This window comes from Gymnodraco acuticeps, unplaced genomic scaffold (assembly GCF_902827175.1).
Source record: "Gymnodraco acuticeps unplaced genomic scaffold, fGymAcu1.1, whole genome shotgun sequence".
Lineage (NCBI taxonomy): Eukaryota > Metazoa > Chordata > Actinopteri > Perciformes > Bathydraconidae > Gymnodraco > Gymnodraco acuticeps.
Window position 1 is genome coordinate 2,562,190 of NW_022990341.1, and position 25,751 is coordinate 2,587,940.

At 40.1% G+C, this 25,751-nt stretch overlaps 2 protein-coding genes across 4 annotated transcripts in view; one reads left to right on the forward strand and one right to left on the reverse strand.

Annotated features, from left to right (window-relative positions):
* Nucleotides 1–348: 348 nt before the first annotated feature.
* Nucleotides 349–14,104, forward strand: abhd17ab (abhydrolase domain containing 17A, depalmitoylase b). 2 transcript variants are annotated; one of them, XM_034223582.1, is made up of 5 exons: nucleotides 349–1,103; nucleotides 1,925–2,289; nucleotides 6,092–6,286; nucleotides 8,781–8,960; nucleotides 11,792–14,104. In XM_034223582.1, exons 2-5 carry the CDS (start codon nucleotides 1,931–1,933, stop codon nucleotides 12,015–12,017), a joined length of 960 nt encoding a protein of 319 aa, XP_034079473.1. In that variant the 5' UTR covers nucleotides 349–1,103; nucleotides 1,925–1,930; the 3' UTR covers nucleotides 12,018–14,104. The 2 variants fall into 2 exon arrangements, with proteins under 2 accessions (XP_034079473.1, XP_034079475.1); XM_034223584.1 differs by having other exon boundaries at nucleotides 1,930–2,289.
* Nucleotides 14,105–20,614: 6,510 nt separating this feature from the next.
* rgl1 (ral guanine nucleotide dissociation stimulator-like 1) overlaps nucleotides 20,615–25,751 on the reverse strand; it is a 29,900-nt gene continuing 24,763 nt past the window's right edge. Inside the window, exons 14-18 of one of the 2 annotated variants that reach the window (XM_034223562.1) lie at nucleotides 25,306–25,395; nucleotides 24,950–25,133; nucleotides 23,935–24,186; nucleotides 23,145–23,259; nucleotides 20,615–22,384 (exon numbers count right to left, since the gene is read on the reverse strand). In XM_034223562.1, the coding sequence (XP_034079453.1) occupies nucleotides 22,197–22,384; nucleotides 23,145–23,259; nucleotides 23,935–24,186; nucleotides 24,950–25,133; nucleotides 25,306–25,395 (829 nt within the window). In that variant the 3' untranslated portion in view covers nucleotides 20,615–22,196. The remainder of the gene's footprint in view (nucleotides 22,385–23,144; nucleotides 23,260–23,934; nucleotides 24,187–24,949; nucleotides 25,134–25,305; nucleotides 25,396–25,751) is intronic. The other variant, XM_034223563.1, reaches the window with a different exon arrangement.

Sequence of the window (25,751 nt, forward strand, 5' to 3'; positions counted from 1 at the left end):
CGAATTTATAGAGCTCTTTTAAAGAGTGAGTGGCTCAAGACTTATTTGTGTTTTTTTTATCTAAGGCTGTTGTTTGGACATGTGTTTTCTCATAAACATGTTTTATTGGGATGTCTGTTCTTCAGAAAATCCCATGGAACAATAAAATAACCTAATTCTGATGATTCACAAGCACGTCAGTCACAATGGGTATTATGCTTTTTATCTTTCTTTCTCTTCAAAGGTGCAAATGAACAATTTAGTTCAAATAAGTCATTTATACAACATTGTCCAGCACATTGATAACAAGTTTCCCTTAATTGTCCAATGGAAACTCCTGACGTCACTTCCGGTCAGCTGTCGCTTCCGGATGCGGTGAAACGGCAGAAGAAGGAAAACACCGCACGTAGCCTCTTGGATTAATTTAAATGACAAGACGCCATCCATAAATTCAGAGGAGACACAAGCACCGGCCAGAATGGATTCTTACAGACCGAAACTCTCGTCGGAAACGGTGTTTTAACGATGTGTTCATGTCTAAATGTCCTCGAATAAGCGGTGTTTTTTTTTACTCGGTAGCCGTGTTTGTGTCTTGTTGCTAGCTTAAACCGCCGTAGCGTTAGCTGTTAGGCGAAGACAAGCAGCTTATCTGTCCTGTAAAAGAACACTTGCTGTTATTCTTGAGTTATATTTCTCTTTTGTGCAGGGAAAAGTCGAGCTGTGTGTGTTTTTAGTCCTTGAAAAGCTTCCAGGATTAGTTTTAGTCACTCTGAAAGGCGTATTGGAAACTGTCGCTCGTCCTTACTGGCAAAAACAAGTAGAAAAGTTATATTTTTAAAACTAATATATCCACGGCACGCTTGGGAAACACTGTATTTGGATTCACTCGTTAACATCTCAACAAGTGGACACAATGGGTGCGATCTGGACTTCAGTCACCAGTAAACCCAACCCAGCAGATACTTTGTAAATAACACTTCCCTGTCAGGTGGCAGGCTACTGTATTGTTCCTTCTGCTGACAGAGCACTTTCCAGTATCCTCCTGTGTTTGAGTTTCTCTGAAGTGGAGGACACCTTCCTTTTATTTTTGACTTTAACGCACACTAAGATCTTCAGATCAACAGGTAGGTGTACGGTTGTTGTCATATTACATGTCTGTTTGGGGGGGTGGCCTGTAGGGCTGGATCTAATAATTATCTTGGCTTATCTTTAAACTATTCGCTCAAAATATGTGTAAATGATTTGTTATAATTATTATTGTTTATCAGAGGACTCACACTTTGCTTATTTACGTACACAAGATGCAAAAAGTATTTAGTTTAAGAGCTAAGAAACCTAAACCGTTAAGTTGATTGACAAAAAAATAATAAAAACAAACCTCTTTTTGATACTTTGATACGTTTATGTATATTTTCAAGCAAAAAGGCTCAAACTTAATTGGTTTCAGCCTTTTTATTGTGATGGTTTGCTGCGTTCCTTTGTCTGATGTGATGGAAGACTTAATGTTTCTAAGTATTATAGTCTTTGTCAAACAACAAAGCAATACAAAATAGTCACTTCTGAAACTCTTATATATTTTATTTTACTATTTTCTGACTTTACTCAAATAATCAGGCGCTAATCTGCAGATTTATCAAAAATGAAGTAATGGTAGAGGTCTTTTTTTATTTATAAATATAAAAACCCCTGACGTCAATGAAGCTATAAACAGCAAATGTTAAATATGATTACCTTACTATCATTTAAGTGATTAATAGATTGTCAATATATAGCCCATGGTCATAACGTGCTCTATTTTCCAGCACTTGTAATCATTACATTGACCGATCATGTTCTTACCACACTTGTACTGAATGCTTGAATAGTAATGAGTATCTCATTGTGTTTACACTAGAAGGATGTGTTTTCATTAGCACAGTAATCCTCTTGTCTTCCTCCGGCACAGTGAAGGATGAACGGCCTGTCTCTCAGCGAGCTCTGCTGCCTGTTCTGCTGCCCGCCCTGCCCTGGCCGCATCGCAGCCAAGCTGGCCTTCCTGCCCCCTGAGGCCACCTACGCCTTCCTGCCGGACCCCGAGGCAGGTCCAGCAGCACCGGGGGTCGCAGGTACCCCCAGCCTGCGGGCGAGGAGCGGGGCGACAGTGGCTGGAGGCGGAGGGGCTGTAGAGGGGAAATGGAAGCTCCACCTGACTGAGCGAGCAGAGTTCCAGTACTCGCAGAGAGAGATGGACATGACGGAGGTGTTCCTCACTCACTCCAGCAGGGGGAACAAAGTCGGCTGCATGTACATCCGCTGTGCTCCTAATGCCAGGTGAGACTTCCAAGGTTCACCTACCTTTTTAGTCATGGTAGCATTTAGGTGATGGCTTGTGTGACCTTACTTTTTCATTCTATGACAGTGTGACACTAGTGCTGGGGGGAAACGATTATTTTGAAAACGATTAATCGGGCGATTATTTGATCGATTAGTCGACTAATCTAACGATTATTTTTCTGTTGTTCAATTCATAAAAAACGTAATGTAAAAAAAACGTAATGTAAAAAAATTTTTTCACGACACTGCGTCTCAGGGGATCTTAATATTTAAGAACCTATTAATGTGTTATACCAGATTAACGGAAATAATCTCAGCTAATTGACGATACAAACCATGTTTACCAAAACAAAACACAAGTCTCATAAGAAGCATCTAAATGACCCCTGAGCGAAAAATGCTAACGGACATTGGCACAGAACTCAAGATAAAAGTACCCTTTTTACTTATCGTAGCTGCACATACAAGATATCCGATTAAAGCTGAGACTCCACAGATTATGTAGGTATATAGTATCATCACTGAGTGATCCGGACTCGCGACAGGGGAAGCAAATACAGTCATCACAACACGTACCTTCACAGAGCTTCTCGGGAGATCGTCTCACCGCCGTAGCTGTCAATCTGATCAAAAGACGTGTTCAATGGCATTAAAATGAGAAAAAACGCGGCTGAATCGGTTAATCCATAGGTTTTTAACATCTATTTATAAAAAAATGATTGAATTTATAATCCATAATTCCATTTTATGTAAAAATCGGAGAGCAAATGCTAGCTGCTAATGGTAGCCACCACAGCTAGCTGCTGCTTCTGCTAGGCTATGCAGCAGTCTCAGTGAGATATAAATATATAAATATCTTTGCGTTTTGGACTAACTTTAAAATATTCCCATGCTTTTGAAGACCTAGGGCGAGATGTTTTCGTTTGGGGGCTTCGTGCGCAATCCTGTGAGGAGGAGGTGGTAGCCGTTTCAGTCTCCATTGTGTTTGAAGTGTGATTGCGAACTGCTTGTTGCTTTGGGTGACCCACGTGTGTGTAGCGACGCGTCGACGCGGAAATATGTCGTCGACGATATTTTGAAGTCGACGCGTCGCTACAGCACTATGTGACACACTTCCTTACATATTGTTTCCATACAATACTTCCTTGTCAGTGTTTCCCCTCATCTCCATATCTACTTCCTTTCTACTTGTCCCTCTCTGTTGACTCAGCTGACTCAACAGTTGTCTCATCCTGCTTTTCCATAGGCCATTGCCGGCATTTTAAAGTTCTTTTTTTCCTGAGAAGCCATGCTATTTTCATATTTTATGGGCTGTAAATATCTAGAAATGTGAATGTTGAGGTGACCCACAGTTTATTACAATGATCCTCATTTTATAAAGAGTTCCTCTCAGTGACATGATGTTTCAGTGAGTCAGAGAATACATATTTCCTGCTATCTGACTGACTGCAGGCTTGTGTCACTGCATTTATTGGCACATAGGTACATACAGGGTTGGGAGGGTTACTTTGTAAATGTAATCAGCTCCTGATTACTGAATACATGGCTCTGAAAGTAATCCGAATACAGTTACAGTTACGTGTCTTAAAAAAGTAATCAGATTACTTTTAGATTACTTTCTTTTTCCATCACAGATGGGTATGTTTTGGTGAACAGGAGACACAAAAAGCAAAAGGAAACTGAACGTGTTTTTACTGTTTTAATGGCTTATCAAGAGCACAACTGAAACATAGCATCTGAAACGATGTAAAAACATAATACACTTTTTGGGGATGCAGCTTAAGATGTGAGGAGTGAGGGACACGGCTTAGAACGGGCGTGTCGCCTTCTGTCCTGCAGTGTTGGCAGGACATGAATTAAAATGTCGAACTCAGACTTCATTTTAAGGACATTTCGGCCAGGGGTGTAGAGCTATATTTGTTTAAGCACCGGATTGGCAAAACAGGAGAGTGTGTGCACCAGTCTGCCTTGATCTATGAATTCATGTCCGTGACACTCACAGTATCTGCTGCCCTCAGCTGTTTTATAGAAGGAACACCTCCTTCACTTCATGAAATCTCTGCAGCACCAGGAGGCAGCGGGAGGGTTAACTCAGCCTCTGAGAAGAGGAGCGTGCAGTGCCTTTAACGCACCGCCTTCACTGTGTTTACCTTCAGAATCATAAGGCTAAAGAGCGACCGCAGGCTGATGTGTTTTAACCACACACACCTCTACACACACACGACTTAAACGCAGACTTTTGTTCCTCCATGTTTCGTTGTTATCGTTCACTGAGCGGACCCGCCCCTTTTTTTTCAAACGCTCCCTTTTTTGGTCCATCTGCGGCGGTAATAGGTTTTGTGCGCTGTGATGATTCGGCTGTACCTTTAGTAATGCATATTAAATGTTGTGAGGAAATCTTTCCACCAATAATTCCAATAAGTAATCCAAAATGTATTCACTTCAGGTTTACCAAAGTAACTGTAATCAGATTACTCGTTTTTCAAATGTAACGCGAGCTGAATACAGTTACTTGATTTTTGTATTCTGATTACGTAACGCCGTTACATGTATTCCGTTACAACCCAACCCTGGGTACATAGTTATGAGCGATTAAATCCTTTAGCAGAACAAGTTTTATTTTGTGTTCAAAGTTATTTGTAAAGGTATTTAGCCCAGCCTGCTGCAGTTTGCTGCTGATTAATTTACTAAATCAATTAAAAAGACATGGACAGGCTTGTGTTACAGTCTCTTGTATTAATGTCTATCTAGTATTACACAAAGAATCCAAACCAGACCTCATATGGCAGCGTCATTGTTCTGCCACATTCTGAGTGGAAAGGCCACGAGCAAAGCCACAGGCCGTATGGGTTCATAAACAAAACCACTGAGGGATTCAGCGTGTAGAAAAGGATCAGATTTCTCAAGAGAACACAACATGCACCCTGAAGAAAAGGCGAAGGCTGGAATACCCAGCTTTTATAGCAGATGCCCAGCTTCTCAGGTTGTACAATGTCTAGAAGTAAGAGTCATTTGACAAGAGCAGAGAACCAATCCTTAAACAAGGCAAGTTTATTTATATAGCACTTTTCAACACAAGGCAATTCAAAGTGCTTTACAAAAAATGAAAGAGATTAAGAAAATGGCATTTAAAATCAGTCATTAAAAAGAAAAGCTAATAAAATAAACATTAAAAGAAAAAAGTACATGGATAAAAGTTTCAGTGCAGTCTAAGATATGAATAGTTCAATTAAAAGCAGCGACAAAAAGAAAAGTCTTCAGCCTGGATTTAAAAGTAGTCAGAGACATGTATCCCTTTTTAGACAATGTCGTGTTGGCACGGAGTCCTAGTAACGCTGCTGTGTTTATCCTAGCAACAGGTTGCCTATGGTTTGATTCAGTGTAGAGTTACCAGGCTGGAGTTGTGATGGAGAAACTGGTTTGTTTTGATTGACAGTTTGTTTGTGTCAGTTTTGTTGGAACAGATAAACAAAAAAAGAAGCTAAATCAGGCTGAAAATAAACCTTTTGGGCAATCTAATGTACCATGTCAAATCTATGTCTGGGAACACACTGCTCTGGTTTCAGACAGAGGGGGAAAAGGGGGGCTGCAGCACAGGCAGAATGAGAAGAATAAAGAGCTTTTTGAAGCATGTAAACATGTCACAGTAGAGGCACAAAATACCAATTTGAAAAAGTATAGGGAGGTAAGGACCACAACATTTGCCACTATAAGGCTACTATATTTCTAACTTCAAATAAAGTTATTGTCAGGTATTGTGGGCCCATCTACTAACCTGTCCTTCATGTGTATCTTCCAGATTTACAGTGCTCTTCTCCCACGGTAACGCGGTGGACCTGGGCCAGATGAGCAGCTTCTACATCGGCCTCGGCACTCGCATCAACTGCAACATCTTTTCCTACGACTACTCAGGCTACGGTGTGAGCACTGGGAAGCCCTCTGAGAAGAACCTCTACGCAGACATCGACGCTGCCTGGCACGCCCTGCGCACACGGTATGTTAGAATTGGCCCATATGTGTCCTTCAAATTATGATTTATTATACAGTGTCTTGTTTAGGGGCGCAGACATGGCGCATAAATTAAATGTGGAGCAAAACAAACCATGTTGCATACGTTTAGATTTTCATAGGGATACTCCTGTTGTACGCCCTAAAAAAAAGCAAGAAGGGGTCATAAAATGAAGACGGGAACTAACAGATTAAGATGTGAATAAGGGCTGAGTCAAGGTGACAGAGGTTGTGATCAGGCAAAGCTGTGATGAAGAGAGTGGAGCACAGTGTGGACATATGCCGTGGGAATAAAAGAGTGAGACGGATGGATGAAGGGAGGGGAGGCTGGCGGCAGAGATGTCTCTCAAGGACGATGTGATAAAGTGTCTCATTAGTGAAAGCAGAGCTGCTTTAATGCGGCTCTAGCCCGAGGAGGAAGCGACACCACGGAGCGTTGAGTAAGGGCTGGAGTAAGGTGAGTTTACATTGAGGTGTAGCTGTCACTCTTTACTAAGTCATTTTCTGTATTGTTGGAACATATTTTTTGATTTCCCTTGTATTTTTTTCGTCATCTTATGGCATCGTGAGTAGGGGTGCAACAACTAATCGACTTAATCGATTAAAATCGATTACCAAATTAGTAAATCTAATTCAGTCGTCGATTCGTTGGTGACGTCATCACGTGTGTATTACGCGCCGTTAAGCTCCAACGTTATTGGTCTTTTTATCGGTACTGGAGACATTTCAAAAATATATGTCATGTATTATTGCTACATAAGCATTATATCGCAGTCTTAGTGTCGCCAACTCGTTTCTAATATGCAAAAAGACAAACAAATGCGTCTATGATATATTTTCGATCTTTCCAATCCAGAAGAGAGATCTCTCTCTCCCGTCTGTGTGCGAGGGGGCGGGGCAGTTTACACACACGCGGCTGCTACATGCAGCAACACACTGCGGAGATGGCGGAGAGAACGCGCTCCGAGGTGTGGTTAAACTATAGCCGTCTCGATGTGGAGAATGCTCGTTGCCAAAAGTGCAATAAGAGTTCAGCATGTAAGGGCGGTAACACGAGCAATGTGTCTAAACATTTAGCGAAAGTGCTCCACATTCAGACGGAGGAATGCACCGGGTTCGACTGTCTTTCTAGCAGCTCTGCAGCCCCATCCACGAGTAACGTTTCCACGTCAGGTGTTATGTATGCTAGCAGCAACACACGGAGTTAACTCAATGATACAAACATGGGTTTATGATTAGAGGAAACTGAGTTATTTATTTTGTTAAAGTTTCAGCTATTCTGTTTACAGTTCTGTCATCAGATTATTTAATATGATTTGTTAAAACATTGTTGTTTCTTTTGATGTGAAATATTATTTATTTACTTTAAATAAAAAGCAATGTTAATTTTGTTCAAAATGTGTTAAGTTAATTTAATAATATATGCATTTTTTAATCAAGTATTGATCTTTATTGTCTTCATTGTTAGTTTCCACATGCCTAAAACAACCTCAAGCTAAATCTAAAAGTTGATGGCTAAATAAGAGCGTTTGAGAAATTGTGCAAGGCATAATAGTCCGAATAGTCGATTAGTCGTTTAATTAATCGATAGATGAATCGATTATCAAATTAGTGGTTTGTTGCAGCCCTAATCGTGAGTTTAGGTTGGTGTCAGTGGTATGGGCGGTTGCCACAGGACTTTGCGGGCAAATGTAAAAATATGTTGTTGTTTGTTTGTTTGTAGCCTTTATTTAACCAGGTGAAAGCCCCTTGAGATCAAAAGATCTCTTTTTCAAGGGTGACCTGCAGGACATTAGTTACACATGTAACATAAAAACAAATGTTAACGTATGTAAAGGTGATTTAATTACCTTACTAAAAAGGTTCATCCAACTGTGAAGTGGCTAATACTAGACATGAACTGCTCTGAAGCTACCTGAGATGAGGTGAGGGTGTCCGACAGATATTTCCCAAAAAGCACGCAAAGAGATGTTGTTATGTAAAGCCAAAGAATATTTAAATAAACAATAAACTCTGGTGGACGTTCCAAGAAATAAAATACAAATCCGAATGTAACTTCACCTGCTCCTCCATCTAATTACTGTATATAGTATCTCTCACTGCTGTACTTACTGTATGCACGTGGGTTCATTGCATGACTTCCATTAGCCTGCACTAGGGCTGCTCAATTAATCATATTTTAATCGCAATTACGATTTTGGCTTGCAACGATTATGAAAACAACATAATCGAAATAAAACGATTATTTTATTTTTGTATTGGTTTTTCAGTTGAATTAAAGTTCAGAGTAATCAACTGTTAAAAACTTACTGTTCACATTTTTTTTTTCAATAAATTGATGTTTTCAAAGTAAATGGATAATCGTTTTTAATAATCGTGATATCAATTATTGACCCAAATAATCGAGATTATGATTTGCCATAATCGAGCAGCCCTAGCCTGCACTATAATGTGTTCTGTGTATCTTTGCTCTTCACCAGGTTTGGCATCTGCCCAGAGAACATCATCCTGTACGGACAGAGCATTGGAACAGTCCCCACTGTGGACCTGGCGTCCCGGTATGAGTGTGCTGCCGTGGTTCTGCACTCCCCTCTCACATCTGGCATGAGAGTGGCCTTCCCCGACACGAAGAAAACGTACTGCTTCGACGCGTTCCCCAAGTGAGTCTCTGCTGCGTGTCACTTTTTAAACCAATCTCTAGATCGGGCCCAAATCTAACTGCATGTTATAAATAAGTTGACACATTTGATATATGGCCTTAAATTAACTCAATCATACTGACATTTTTCCTAGAAAATCTCTTTATGTTCTCCTCCTTCTCTTTTGCTGTCTCATAAATCCTTAAATAAGGTGTTCATGTTATATGATACACACATATAGATTACGCAGACTATTTTGCTGCCAGTTGGCATTTCCACATAATTACAGGTCCTCCAATAGGAACGTGTAATTGTTACTTGCACTTGTAGTGTTTCTCTTCCAAAACAAACATCTGCGCTGAGAGAACACCTCCTGTGCTTTGGGACTGCATTGTAAAGTCTCACACTTTAGTAAGGCGGTGGACTTTATATATATTTTATTTTCATAGTTGTGAGTATGCCATCCAGACTCTGTATTATTTCAGAGAACTGTGAAATCTGGCAGTGTTGGTCTCACTGATTTCTTTCACCTTGGTCTAAAAGTGACCTTGCATCAGTACAGGCTTAGTTTATCTTTAACTTTTAACAACAGTGTAGGACTTGGAAGCTTTTACTTCAGCAATAAAGTCCTTTCACACATCAACCTACTTGAGAGTGAATGGCAGTTTACAGTTTTAACTTAGATATCAAAGTCAACTTTATTGTCAATCTGTCAGTTTGTGTGTACAGACAGAGAGAGATCAAAATACCGTTCCCCACATGTGCACACATTAAGACCTAAATAAAAACACAACAATCAATATATATACAAAATAACTTCAATATTTAAGAATGTACATTAGTGCAACATTTTACATAGAATGTGCAAAATATTAGTGCAAGATTGTCCATAGAGTGCATAATTGACAGATGTTGGGTTTTGACTGAGTGCTTATCCGTGCAGTGCTTTATTAAAAAAGGAACATTTTGATAATTATAAGGAGTTAATGTGAAACTATAATTTAAGATTTAGAACCCTGGTTCTGAAATCTGAAGAGATTTGTGTGTGTGTGTGTGTGTGTGTGTGTGTGTGTGTGTGTGTGTGTGTGTGTGTGTGTGTGTGTGTGTGTGTGTGTGTGTGTGTGTGTGTGTGTGTGTGTGTGTGTGTGTGTGTGTGTGTGTGTGTGTGTGTGTGTGTGTGTGTGTGTGTGTGTGTGTGTGTGTGTGTGTGTGTGTGTGTGTGTGTGTGTGTGTGTGTGTGTGTGTGTGTGTGTGTGTGTGTGTGTGTGTGTGTGTGTGTGTGTGTGTGTGTGTGTGTGTGTGTGTGTGTGTGTGTGTGTGTGTGTGTGGATGTTCTGACATTTACCATCAAAGCAAGACTGCAGGTATTACCCACTAAGTACAATCTGTCCACCTGGTACCCTCGCATTCACACTCCATTCTGTTTAAACCATCAGGATTCACAACAACACCTAGAATCCATTGCACACATAACAAATGGATGTAATGCATACAAACGCCTGTACATAGCCCGTCATGACCGTATTGTGGACATTGTGTCTGATGCGGTACGAAACATCTTACCATCTAGCGCAGCAATGTACAAGCACGCTAGAGTGCTACCAGAATGGTTTGGTTTTACCAATGATGTCTTTGCTAACATCCCAAATACACCTGATGTTGTTTTTGTTGACACCAACCACAGGGAGGTGCTAATATTAGAAGTAGGCTGTGCCTTTGACCTGTACATGGACCAGGCTTTCCAGGACAAGTATATCAAATACCAACCACTGCTCGATGTGATAACCAGCTTTGGGTACAAGTGTAGATACAGCATACTTATATTCGGAAGTCTTGGCCATGTATATAAATGCACCATGATTGGTCTGAGAATTGCTGGAATGTCAAAGAGAAAAGCCAAACAAATTGCCAAATATTGCTCTGTTTCAGCTATTATTGGCAGCTTAGCCGTGTGGAGAAGGAGATGCTATGTGTTCCCCTAAGTGTTCTGTGCTGCTTGGCCCCGATATATTTGATTCCCTGTCTTATGTAATATAATTTGTGGAACCAAATAAAGTATTCAAGTGTGTGTGTGTGTGTGTGTGTGTGTGTGTGTGTGTGTGTGTGTGTGTGTGTGTGTGTGTGTGTGTGTGTGTGTGTGTGTGTGTGTGTGTGTGTGTGTGTGTGTGTGTGTGTGTGTGTGTGTGTGTGTGTGTGTGTGTGTGTGTGTGTGTGTGTGTGTGTGTGTGTGTGTGTGTGTGTGTGTGTGTGTGTGTGTGGTGTGTGTGTGTGTGTGTGGTGTGTGTGTGTGTGTGTGTGTGTGTGTGTGTGTGTGTGTGTGTGTGTGTGTGTGTGTGTGTGTGTGTGTGTGTGTGTGTGTGTCATTCGGGAGGGGAGAACCGATCCGATGAAATCCCCCGGGGTCTAGACAGTGGTGGTGGTGAATGGATAGTTGGGTCGGTCTTAAGGGGAGGGGCTTAGTTTGACCCTGGATTCAGAGGGACGGGAGGTGAAAAGAGTCGGAGGAGGGTTGCGTAGAGTCACCTGAAATGACAGCTGTCAGAGGGGGGAGAGCAGACTTAATAGGTTTGGCAGAGAGCTATGATAGGCTCTTGGGAATATCGAAGTGATTGGTTAAGCTGGAGAGTGACACCCCCGATCACCTATTGAGAGAGAGTAGTTACATGGGAATAGTAAATGAAGAGTAAAGACGGTCTTCCTGGTTGAACTTAGGCTGAGCTTCATTAGACACATGGGTAAAAACTGTGTTTAATAGACGGGCAGGTTTATTATTTATTTATGGGGTGGCGAACGAATATGGTAACTACTTTCTTTAAAATTGTTCTTATTATCTTATTCTCCATCTTTTTTAGCATTGAAAAAGTGTCCAAAATCACGTCCCCGGTGCTCATCATCCACGGGACGGAGGACGAGGTCATCGATTTCTCGCACGGCCTGGCTCTGTTCGAGCGCTGCCCCAAAGCGGTGGAGCCTCTGTGGGTGGAGGGGGCAGGACACAACGACATCGAGCTGTACAGCCAGTATCTGGAGCGCCTGCGCCGCTTCATCGGACAGGAGCTGGCAGCACAGCACCCCTGAACCCCCCCCCCCCCCCCCCCCCCAACACCACCATCATCAACGTCATCTTTACCATTTCACTGTGTCCAAGATGGAGGCGTGTCCAGCAGTCATCAAACCGACCCTCAGTTTAGCACGGCTTCCAGGGGGGCCGTGCTTCACAAACTTAATTTGTCTAGGGCACAGTTCGCCTGTCATGGAGCACGGTTTGATGCGACATGGAGATAAGACGTGAGATCATCAACATCAGAAGTGTGTGAGTGTGAAAGACTTTGTCACAAAGCGCATTTCGTCGGTTTTTACAGCTGCCGTGTGTTAGCAGGCAGACAATATATTCCTATACTGTGCAATAAAAGGGACAGTGTCTACAGGAAGATGATTTAACAGAACAACAAAGTGATGAGTAGAACAATGACGTGGTGGTCCACGTGGGAAATGTTCATCATTTTTCCAGACCACTCAAAGAGTTTGGGTGTAGTTTTATTTTTTGCTGATAAGTTGAATAGGTTATGGTGAATGACGGGAAACACTAAAGAACACTTTTGAAAGTTGTTGGGACTATCTTTTCTGTTTTCTAATCACCTATATGATTAGCTAACACGTTTGTAACTAAGCTCTCCACAGTTTGTATTAGTAACCCTGTTCAATCTAATGCAATCCAATATAGAGCCCTATAGATCCTGTTTAAAAGGGTTTAACTATAGTGTCATTTTTTGGTTATGGGTTGCGTTGCGTTGGAATGCATTATATTAAGCGGTGTTTCTAATATCCCACCGCCTCATGTATGTTCTTGATACATGTGTAGAGATTTGACTTTCATTTTGTTTTTCACTGTATAGAACATTTTCTGCATTTTTTTTTTGCTCAGGTAAACCTCCTTTGAGACATTAGGGTCAGTGTGTGTTCTACTTTTATTTGTGTTTATTACGCAGCCGTCTGAATCTCCTTAGATCTTTAAAGCAAAGAAAATATCCTTTATTTTAACTAAGTAATGAAGCAAACTAAGATCCAACACAGAGGTTTCTAAAAGACTAAGCTGTGAGTTTGGTGAGATGTCAAATGTTCAATCATTTCTTCTCTGCATCCCATCGTTATCCCAGTATCCGAGTGTTACAGGAGCGTATTAAAGCATCTGAACGCCATCTTTTCCTTTCCAGGGACAATTAAAAAGTGAAAAAACTCCCTTTTTATGAATTTAGTTTGATGATATTCTCATTTTAATTACTTATGAGCTCCACATTCTGATGCAAAAGAAATAAATGACCACTCGTATACAGATAAGCGCACGAACAGATGTTTTATTTCACAATGAAATGCAGCACTATGATTCTTTAATTTGGCGTACAGCTTGAACAGAATTGACAAAGAGCGTAAGCAGATCTTCAGAGAAACTAACACAGGTCGTCAACGTTTTGGCACATTTACTGTCCAACATGATAAGATAATCCCCTTCTTTTTTGCTGCTTGTTCATATTCACTGCACTTCATTGTAATGTCTTTGCTCTCCATTATAATGTTCTGTTTTACAAGCAGGCATAAAGCATTCATCTGTATTACAGGTGCAACACTCAGCAAGCAACAGACCGTTAAGGTAACATTTGAATATATTACAAATAAAATGAATGGTTACACATGTAAAAGGGTAAATGGTTTTTTTCTAATCGAACCTTGGACAGGAGTGTTGCACCTCTTAGCTGAAAGTCAAGATTACGACTATTTTTCTATGTTTAAGTCAGGATTTCGTTTTTTTGTGTATGTATAAACCAAAGTGTATCTTTGTTTCGAGCTTTACCCGATGTACCGGCTGTTTATGTTAATATCTTCGTAACCAAAGGCAAATATGTTCAACACTTATTTCTTCTATTAACTTGTATTTATCTTTGTGCTTGGGCTGATTTTCTTTCCACTACACGTTGCATTTGGGTACAATTTAATGCCACCATTTGTTATATTGATAAATAAAAGAAAAATGTCTCATATCATACTAGTTTGAAATATTCAGCAACAAGGTTGAAAACATAAGTTACCATGTTGTGGGTGTTGTGTTTTTTTCCAAGCTGTTTATAATTGATCATTTGTGAAAGAGTACAAATAAACAATACAGCGAAGATGTGAGTTTGGGTATTTTTAGGTTTAAAACATTTGAGATGGAGAACAATGATCGGGAGCTTCAAGCAGACCAATTATAAGCTTTTGTTTGAAATGAAAACTGTCTTTTATCAAACCTTGGTATCATTTTTATTATTCATGAGTTTTTAGTTTTTGAAGCTCTTGAAATATTTTCCCAAGAATTGAAAAGAGTAAGAAGATAATAAAACTTAAAGATCAAATGCAAAGATTTTTTTACAATTGCCAGTAAAATCGAAATCATATAGCTACAACACTATCTAAGATATTGCAGTATTAAAATCGGAGATAATATGCGTCTGGCAATGCGCAATATTTATTTTGTTCAACCCCCAACACCAAGTCCGACGATTTATTTCTCAGCCGCTCGTCTCCGCAAGATGGCGTCGCGTGACGTCAGAGTGGCCAAACATATTTCCACCTGGCTTATCGCTCACAGCTGCTTACGCCGATAGTACAACTTAGTTTCGTTATCATGTCTGATTCTGAGTAGACTATAGACTAAAAGCTTTAGGAATCCAAACTATAACATATAAGTACCCTGTATCAAGATTGATGCAAAACAAGTTAAATCTGACCTTTTTAGAGAGGTTTAGAAAAATATAGTCCAGGCAACCTCTGGGTAATTTGGGAACCATCAGTTCCATTTGAACTTTTTCACTGTAAAAAATCATTGTATTACTTTAAATTATCACTATAGATATTCATTCCATCCAAATACAACTGTTGTGAAAAAAAAATAAAACATACTCTGTTATCCTCTTAGGCCCACGGACCCGAAATCGCGTCATTTGCAGGAAACGATGTCTAAGGAACCTTAATATTTAATAAACTATGAATATTTTATATCCATATAATGGGAAAAAACTCATTTAACTGATCTTTTTCATTTATTTAAAAAAGAAAAACACAATGCTAACAGTGAGCCTCTGAATTAGCCCCGAGCGAAAAATGCTAACCTATTACTGCACCGAAAATCACTCCTAGCTCCCTTATTACTTATCCTAGCTCCACATCCAACACATTGTTTATGATCGTAAAGACACAGAATCTAACGGTGCCCACCTCAACACTGAAAGATACAAACTCGTGAGGTTATCAACAAAAACGTACATCAAAACAAGTGGCGCTAGGTACTAACATGAGCTAGGCTTACCTTCCTCTTTGTCTGGTCTAAAATGGCATTAAAACGATAAAAACGATGATGTAGTTAATCCATAGGTTAATATCCAATGGGGCTGTGTCCCCTTTGAAATGTTCTGATAATCTATAAGCAATAAAACTGCAATTCCGTTATCTGCTGTCCGCTCTGTGCTCCGTGCGCTTTGAAATCAAATCAAAATTTGTTTACCTCAATTCTTTGGCGTTTCTGCATTGCCCGGCTCTTTCGTTCTTTCGGTTGTTTTTTGTGCTCAAATATGGGGACGGCTCCGGATTTCAGCCTCCGATGTAGGCTACTTTAAATGCTTCTCCACCAACAGACTAAAATAATCCAGTTTCTGCGGATGATTTTGTCTTGGGGAAATGAATGAAAAATTCTCCCAGATCCCGCACCGTTTGTACATCCGAAAGCACAACAATAACCCATGTTTTGCGTGATTTCGCGGATATAATTCAGAGTTTTCTGCACCAGTCATGAGCGAAAAACACAGCTGACATGTGAACAGCGCACGAGACTGCCGAGTCGGGATATTTGGCCCAGAGACTGTTTGGCCACAATGACGTCACGCTGGGAACAGCTGCTGAGAATGACATGTCATAAATTCAGACGGCTTTGGGTCGAGTTTTGTATCAATAAAAAGCTTTTTTTCGGGTGTATTATCTCGATTTAAATTAAATAAAAAATACAGGCAGTCTTAAAAACAACATTTCTATGAAAATGTAGCATATTTGGAAGCTTTGCATTTGACCTTTAACAAGAAAGTGATGACGAGCATGACTCTTTCTTTTTAAATGGGCCCTATAATGCTTTTTTGGGGGGGGTTCCCTTTCCTGTAGTGCATGTGTTATAGGTTTGTGTGCATGTAAATGGTCTGCAAAGGTTAAAATCCCAACGTTCTCTCCCACACACTCCCCCCTGCTTGAAATGCCTCCAATGGACTCCTTTGTTTACTCCCGCGATATAGTGACATCACTGTATCACACTCATGCTTATATTGCTAGCGTGTCCAGCTTATTGCTTGTGATTGGCTAAGGGGCGGGATATCTCTAAGCAGTTGACCAATCACAACAGAGCCAGCCAGCTAACCAATCAGAGCAGACTGGGCTCTGGTTTCAGACAGAGGGTGAAAAGAGGTGCTGCAGCACAGGCAGTATGAAAAAAATAAAGAGCTTTTTGAACATTAAAGCATTTAAACATGTCACATTAGAGACACAACATACAAATATATGAACCTGAAAAATCAGCATATCACATCTAGGTTTCATTTTACAATAATGATGTGCTCTAAACTGTTAGAATACAGCCTTTTATCCTGATGTGAAGGTTGAATCTGTCTTATTCAGTCCCTGATTTCCCACTCACGGCAGTCCTGGCACTGGATGAATAATGACCTGCGTGTAGTGAGAGGCCTCACAGCGCTGCATGAAACCCATCCAAGAAGGCTCGGGTGAATAATTGGCTGATGAGCAAATAAGTCTTTAATTACCTGGCGTGTGGCTTTTTTCCCTTTTCTGAGTTTTTGTATTTTGGGATGGGCTTGTTATCATCGGTGCCAAAGAAGGTTCAAATGTTTTAATTAAACGGATACCAGAGGACTCAGGTCTGTCCCTGCCTGCCACCATGATGAGTGGTGGGGGAAGAGGACAGATGGACGATAAGCTGCGCTCTCCCTCCTCTCTCTGATCGCTGCCAGATCTTTTTCAATGGACCGCATAAACAATCTGGTGTCCCACTCACATGCTCTTACGGATTAAAAGCAGCTGCAGCTCTCATCCCTCTGCGTAAGGCAACATTAGTGCAACCTGACCTGCCGCATCAAACACCACCACCACTCAGATGCACTTTCACTGTCTCTCACACAGACACCCTTTCATGTTCACATGTATCAAAGGATTGTAGATGTGCGGGGCAGTACTCCTAAAAGATGAATTGTGAATCAGGTAGCTCTGAAGCCTTTCAATGTTCTCCACTTGAAGATTACATGGGGGTTATGCAACCCCCACTAGGGGTCGCCACTGCCTCACAAGGGGTCGCAAAGGCAAAACAAAGTTGGCTTAATCTCAGGATTTCATTATATTCTTTAAGAAAACTAAATGTAATAGTGAAAGTTGTTGAACTGAGTTTTGTCACTACCCAGAGATAATGCTAACCAGCAGGACTGTTTTTCTTTGCCTCCCCAACTACCTTATTATTTGGTCTCTGTCACTAACTGATATTATATAGTCTAAAACAGATCTCGCAACCTTTTCCCTTAACTGCGTACTTATCTAATAGCCATTTTCTTTAATTGTAATCCAAATTGAACACCTTTTTAATAATTTCATTTAGTTTCCTCCATGCATCGAGTTGATGAAAACGTTAGGTGAGTTCTGCATTACTGTTTAAATATTTAACAACATAATAGTTTGAAAGCCTTGTACAAGCTATTATAGCAAGTCAACTACCTCAGCCTTTACTTTAACAACACAGTGAAATGCATTATTTCCAAAACATGGTATATGTTGCTAATATGCCCCTTTCTTATCTGACTTTCTAGCATCGATTTATAGATTAAAACAATGTGGAAATTATCCACAATTGCATCCATATGGAATATAAACCATTAGGTCTGCATTGCAGGTCCATAATGACTCTAGCCTGGCAATCCTCTCAATATATCTGAAATATTTGTACCCAAAAATTAGCTGTTAAACTGCACTACAGCGCATCAGACCGAGACCTTCATCAATAGCAAAGACGTGTTTATGCAGAGCGTACATCTACCTGCAGCCCAGAGAGCTCAGAGTCAGAGAGGATATCAGGCTGAAAGCACAGAGCAGGAAGTGGGGAAACAACACAGCTGGAGGGGAAACATAAAAGAGACTTGTTGCATCCTACTTAAATATCTAGCTTTATAAATATTCACAAAGTTGCCAGCATGTAGGATGATTTCTCCAGCATTGAAAAACATGCCAGCATATGTTTGGAACATTTGGTGGGAGAGACTTCTTAAGTAGCATATTATGCAGTCTAATTATTTAAAGGCAGCCAGCATGCCCGCTGAGTTTATGTCTTGCTTTTGTTTTTCATTACAATTCCTGCAGATAATCTTTGGCTCCGCTCAATATGTGTCACTCATTGATGTTTATCTGCTGTCCTCTTTGTAGTTCAATTTATGGAGGGGTTTTAATGAGCTCCCCTCCTTAGTGTTTTATTATTTGTTTAAAGGTGGGGTATGTAATTTATTTCAGAAACACTTTTTGTTATATTCCATGGAATGCTCTTAACATCCCGATAGCAATGAATATATTAAATGCTTTGACAATAAATACATACATTAAACAATGTCATCTGTGGAAGCTGTAGTACTGTAAAAAGCACGACCAATCATTTTAGCCGGCCGGCTAAAATAACTGGATGGCCTACCTGCCTGTCAGCCTTCCATCTGTGCACAAATGTATCTCTTGCCCTCATTGGTCATGTGCGCGTTCGTGTGTGTTGGAGGAGGGGCTCTGTAAGGAAGTGGCAGATTTTTTCCGGCTGTGTATTTTCAAATTCTAACGCACTTGAGCTGGTTTCTCCAAAAATTACCTACACCACCTTTCAGTGTAACAATATGCATTTTCAATTTTGGAATTTTGGAATAATAATGTTAATGGATTTTGGCATAAAGGAGCTGTGATCCAGCCTGATGGGAACACCTTGGTTTACAGAGGAAGTATGTTTTATAAAATACTCAAAGCCTTTGACAGGATACAGAGAAGATAAAATTCATCACAGCAACTCAACACTCAAAATTGCTCTAAAATGCCTTTATTGTCGTTAGTGTAATGTTGCTGTGTTCCACTTTTAAAAAGTACAGAGGAACACACTTACACTGACTTCCCGAAGTACATGTACTTGGGCACACAAATATCTTGACACTTGTTTTTGTCAATTATGAAAGTGGTTTCAAACCTCTTTGAGTTGAGTGTGTCTCAAGTAAGGAATAGATGTCCATCTTGAGACCACTTTCCCAGATAATGGTTTTCATGTACCTGAATACAACCAAAGGGAAGATTGTTGCTTCTCAAATTGTTTGATTTGAAGGATTTGTAGAGGTTGTAAGTTGAGAAACAACGAAGCACTAAAGTCAGCAGGGACATGTATGCGAATATGTAATAAAGCACATAATTCAACACAACATAACCAAGCTCAAATCACTGTTGTTGTCATTTCAGATCACTTGTGGGTATTGTAGCATTACATTTCAACATACCCTTCACAAAGAAAAAGTTTGCAAGTTTTGAATGAAGGAGAAACTCGAGTTAATGTAAAGTGAATGTATATTCCCTAAAGGTAGCTCTGTTTTCATGTTTTATATTACTTCCTGTGATTGTCAGAAATCCTTGTTTGTCTTTGAATTCCTGGAAAAGTGTTTAAACAGCACAGCAAATCTAACTTCGGGAAACAAAGGTTGTCACTGCTGCATTCAACTCAGCAGAAATGTGTTCCACTCAGCAAAATAACTTGGACTTTGTCCAGAACAGCCTCTGGTCCTTTTCTTGATAATGTCACAGTTAACCAGCTCCAGCATGTTGTCAATCTCAGCTCAAAGGCAAAAGGACAGATCCAAAGCAGACAGACAAAAATAAATGCACAGGTTTTTGTGTATGTGTGATAGATGTGCTTCAAACGAGCACAATTAACAACATAACAAAACAGTTGTCATTGAACTGTCATTAAAACTATAATAATTACACACTCAGTGCTGATTCCCCTCCTTCAGCTGATTGGGAGAAAGACTGAGAAACATTCCCAAACACATAACAAATTGTGTACTCATAAATACATCTCCTAAGTGTCTGTCACAATTAAAAATGCTTCCTAATTACAGTGAAATTAAATGTCTCGTCAATAAGGAAATGTGTATGAAGGGTTTTTTGATTAAAATAAACTAATAAACTAAATTAGGCCTGCGGCTTTAGGTTATTGTTAGGCGAGAATAAACTCTTGCATTAGTAGTACTAAAATCTGCCCTGATGCAGAATAAGCACGGAGTAGCCTAATGTCTCAAAAGGAACTAAAGACTGGAGTTTTTGGGTCAGATTATGTCCAGAAATAAGGTTTGCATTATGTCAACAAGTCATCAGACTAGCATGGGTGTGCACAACTCTGATCTGAATAACCTTCCAATCAACTCAGGGGAAAGAAAAATGCTGCTTTTATGAATTGGGAAATTAAAATGACAAGTATTATAATGAGGCATGACTGCTACGACGTGTTAGAAATGATACACTATGTTACTTATATTGATTAAGAGCAATCGGTCAAATACAAGAGGGAATCAAAAACACACTCGACAATCATGAACATATTGATAATAATTTATTTATTCAGGTAGAGAAAGAGTCTTTGGCAGTGAAGAACACAGGGGCTGAGGGTGATTTAATGAGGACATTTTAAAATGAAGTGCTGCGTGGAGACAAATATTTGGGCCATTAACACAACAGTGAACCAGTCCTCCCAATATAAACTGGCTGCACCAATTGGCACGATACAAAGACATTGTGAGATATGCAAGGGTGGATTCATAATAAAACAGTTAATCTGTGAATGGGTCGCTGTAATGACACGGGTGTTGGTGATGTGAAACTTTGATGGTGTTGGAAACAGATGGAGGTTTACTGTGTGAAGAGGATTCCTCTGTGTGGTGAATTGAAGTGTCCTTCAGGAAAGATTTCCACATGTATCACAGTCAAATCTGGCACTGGCTTTTTTTTTCACGAGACCCTTTTGAATTCATGAAACATTTACTTCATCACTCTCCAATCCGGCATACATTTCTGGCCTACATTTTGTTATAAAAACATATAAAAAGCAAAAATTACAAACAATAATTCATTTAGTGAAGAGGAAGAAAACCACGTACGGAGCGGCTTGTTCACTCTTCTGTATTCACATCACATTGGCTTCTTCTATCAACTGACAAGTGCATCTCTATAGTTCATATAATGAAGGGCAAAGAGGTACAAGTATGCATCAGCTTCAGAACATTTGCATGGTGTTTTCTAATCCAGGAAGTCAGTTCCCTCCTCTCCGTTCTTACACATCTGTTATCTTTACGTGTCTAGATATGTGAGGATATGAAGGAACAGGTTTCCTGATTAGAAAGCAGCACACATTTAATCTCTGCACCCTAAAGACAGAGCAGGTAAGGCCATTTCAATGGTTGCACAAGACTTGTTAAAACCAAGTAAGGGAACCAATCAGAATGCAGGAAACATTCGTCACACAGCTCACAATATGAGAGGGGCTAAACACTCACACACAGTGCACACTGTGCACAAGTCAGACATGCGTGACTAGGTAAGAAAACGACATCACAAGTCCTGTCAATCAATTAATTAATTATCAATTAATGTCATTCAGAATACTATCAGGTCCATTCATTCATCGATTAAGGCAACAGGACTGGACACTTCTCCGTCCATTCCACCATCTGTCTTCTCCTTCTGCATTCATCACACTTTTATATGTTAATCTTCAGCTACACAGGATAAAATGAAGTTCATTCAATATCAGAATACTGTTGGAGGTCAGGAGTTTGGCTGCTCCCATTGCATGTGCAAAAACCTGTTGTTGTAAAGAGCCAAAGCCACTAGGGGTCGCTGTTTCACTCTGACATGACTAGTAAAAAGTCTCACTGGCACAGCAGTCACGATACAGATCCATGTTCCGTAATAAGGCTGGGAAAAGAAGGGATGGCACAGTTCATGATAAGAGTCAAAGTGGAGCTCTTTGAGGGTCTGAAAACTCATAGCGACCCATCTTCAGAGCCCATCCATTCATCCATCCAGCCTCTAAAACCCAAACAGTTCACCTCATCGCCCTGTATGTCCTGGATTAGTGGTGTCAGGGCGAAGCACCGGACCCCCCCCTGCTGATAGGGGTCACAGTGTGACCTTGCTGAGTCTCAGTGAGAGGGTGGAGCGGTGCTGAGCGCGGGGCAGGGTGGAGCTGCAGCGGCTCCGCAGCTGGACCGCCCGCCCCGCAGAGCCTCGCACCCGCAGCAGGAAGTCAAAGTTAGCCGAGGTGTTCATGGCGTAAAAGACGTTGGCGTTGTCTGGGATCACCAGTTCTGAAAGGAGATAAAAAGCAGAAATGATTGGTCAAATGTAGCTCTTCGTGTTCTTCCTGTAAATATACTTGGGTGCGCAAAACGGGTTATTGTGGTTTATGAAAACAGCTCTTCAGTGGAAAATAAATCACAATTATTAAAAATGGCTGAATTGCGTGACAAAGAGTATTTCCACGTTGTTGTTTTACAGTTACTGATACCACAACTTCTGTTTCCTGTATTTACTGTAAGCGTATGACTGTATTCATGGTAATTTTCTAAGTTACGGTCACTACATTGGTTTCCTGTCTGTCAGAGATTTTACTTTAAAATGCACATCTTGGTTTTTTAAAGTGCTGAGTGGTTAAGAAAGAAAAATACATTCCTAATCTTCTGCCATATAAAACATCTGGATCACTCAAGTTGTCTGGTTCAGGTTTGCTTATAGTTCCCAGAGTCAAAACTGAACAAGCCGTGTTCAGTTTTTATGTTCTATATATTTGTACATAAACTCCCAACATAATGCAGATAAGCTGAAACTCAAGGCTAAAGACTTTTCTGGTTGCTGTTGGCCTTAATTCAATCAAATGATATTGACATGTTATTTTATAATGTGTGTCTTTTGCACAGTGTCTTAAAACATTTTATGTTTTTGTAAAGCCCTTTGAGTTGGACCTTTGCTGCAATACAAATAACAAAAACATTTGCCAATTAGCCCAGCAACCCCAAGAGGTTTCATGAAAAGGATGAATGAGGCTCAAAGTAGAGCCATGTTTTTTACCTCTCTCCTCAGAGATGACTTGCACCAGCTCGTATCCCTCCTCTGGCTCCACCTCCAGGTTGTGCTTAGCCATGGCTCTAGAAATCACCGCCGGAGTCTTGTCTTGACTGGTCAACTATTGAGGAAATGGACAAAATAATTACTAATTTTTACATATGTTTTGTAGAGATGTAAACCCAGGCAGTCTCACTAAAACAGGATCACATCACACATGTTTATTTAGATAAATAACAACAAATCACCTCTACTCCATAGCTTCTCTTGATAACTGTACATAAACTCCCACTGTACATTTTGAATTTGATTTAATATTGAATAATCACAATTAATGTATATATAATATCCTGCATTATATTTTGTTACTGGACATTTTTATTTCCACATGGATATTTCCACGTTTATATATTTTTTACTTTGTAATGCTATTTTATTTCTACTTCAGAAATATTTTTGGATTGTTTATTTCTAGTGTCTTAATTTCTCTTATGTACATTGCCTTGTTTTGTATGCTGCTGCAACGCAAACATTTCCCAAATTGGGATCAATAAAGTACTTATCTAAATTTAAATAGTAAGTATATATCTATCTATCTATCTATCTATCTATCTATCCATCTATCTATCTATCTATCTATCTATCTATCCATCTATCTATCTATCTATCCATCCATCTAACTAACTATCCATCTATCTATCCATCCATCTAACTATCCATCCATCTATCTAACTATCCATCTATATATCCATCTATCTAACTATCCATCTAACTATCTATCCATCTATCTATTTACCAGAATGCTCTTGTAGAGATTCCCGTTGCCCTGCTCCAGGCTGACTCTGATGATGCACGCGTCCTGGGCCTGGGTGTTGTAGACTGGGCTGTGCATCAGGGAGCTGGGGGACATGGGGGTGAGGGAGAGGGAGCGTCTGTGGGTGCAGGGGGGCCCGGGGAGGGGGGGGGAGGCAGGAGTCATGGAGACGCTGGCTGTCGACGAGCTGGTGTCCATGGAGTGGAGAGAATTACAGGAGGAGGATTCTGAGAGCTGCGGAAACATAAAGACACAGATGTAGAACAATAATTAGATCATTTTACTCCACAAAGTTGCAGCATTTAGGAAGGCAAAGCTCAAACAAGATAAGTAGAGGTGTGCTTCCTCTAAACCTTTTGGGAATGTATGAAAATGATTAGATGGACGAAGTGGGGAGTGTTCAATATGTTCCTCTTTTTTTGTGCTGAATTGAGGTTGTCAAGTAGTGAAGGGCGTTCCCTTTTTTCCCAAAGTTAGATTTTACTCTTCACTAATAATATATGTTGAAAAACATTTTTTAAAAGATCCACTATTTCGACCATATCGATGCCTCTTGTGTGCTAAATGTGAAATAAATGTGGGTTTTGTCCTTTTGGGACAAATGATAGGGCTTGTTTGTATTTTTAAAGCAATGAGAAATGTGCTGAATAATATAACTTTCATAAGGTACATAGTGTTCTCTATGTATTTTTTATATAATTTTGACAGCTGCTATTTAGTTTTGTGTATTATGAGATTGTGTTGCTGTGTACATCTTTATGCAATTTGAGTTACTAAAAAGTGAAATGTACCAATTCAAAAGAGATATGTCATTCTGAGGTGTTAAGAGAAAGTTGTTGCCATTTTTCTCAGGGTCAACATAATATATTAATAACACCTGACCAGTCCCTCCTTTTACAAAAACATACATTTCAAACTATCTCCTCAAACCAATCATCTTCACAAAGTCCCAAAGAAATACTTAAATGAACACATTTTCTTTGGCATTATAACCCACCTTGTTTTGCTGGGAGTCTGAGGAGTGTGTGGGGGTGAGACCCTCACTGTCTGAGGGGCTGCTGGAGTCACTGGAGGAAACACTGACTGAGTCCATGCTCTCCCCTGAGCTGCCAGTAGGGGGCGAGCGAGGCGTCTCTCTGACCGGAGAGCTGGCTGAACTGTTGTCTGTACCAAGAAACAGCCTGGAAACAAGCAGAGTCAATAATTAGATAATAAAATAAATAGGTAACGTCAATAAATTGGGACAGTCTGACAACCTCAGCCAAAGACATGTTTTCTTAACTACATTTAAAAGTTTAAAAATAGACATTTCTCCATTAGATTCATTTAAATCAATGTTCCTGATGTACTCACAGGCTGAGTCTCTTCACCATGCTTTTTCTCGGTTTGGGCAAAGTTGGACTGCTGTCGCCAAGACCTTCGATCGCACAGGACAAGGAATAGCTGCAAGAGAGAACATTAATAATAAACCTTAGACATCATAAAACATTTCCCAGAGGCTTCGAGAGCCATAAATTAGAGACAGGGAAAGAGAAAGTCAGAGAGGACAAGAGAAGGAGGGAGCGGAGAGAGTTCACAGAGGAAAATCTGATAAGTACAATAGATCAGTAGGGAGCGAAGACACGACACAAGAACAGCAGGAGAGAGGAGAGAGGATAGAAAGAAGCTCCTATTGTGTCAAAGTGAACAAAAGGTCCAACTGACCATAACCACATTCACTAATTTGTTATCTAATGCAGTGGTTCCCAACCTTTTTTGTCTGGTGCAGCCCTTTAGCTGGTCGCCATTCTACAAGAACC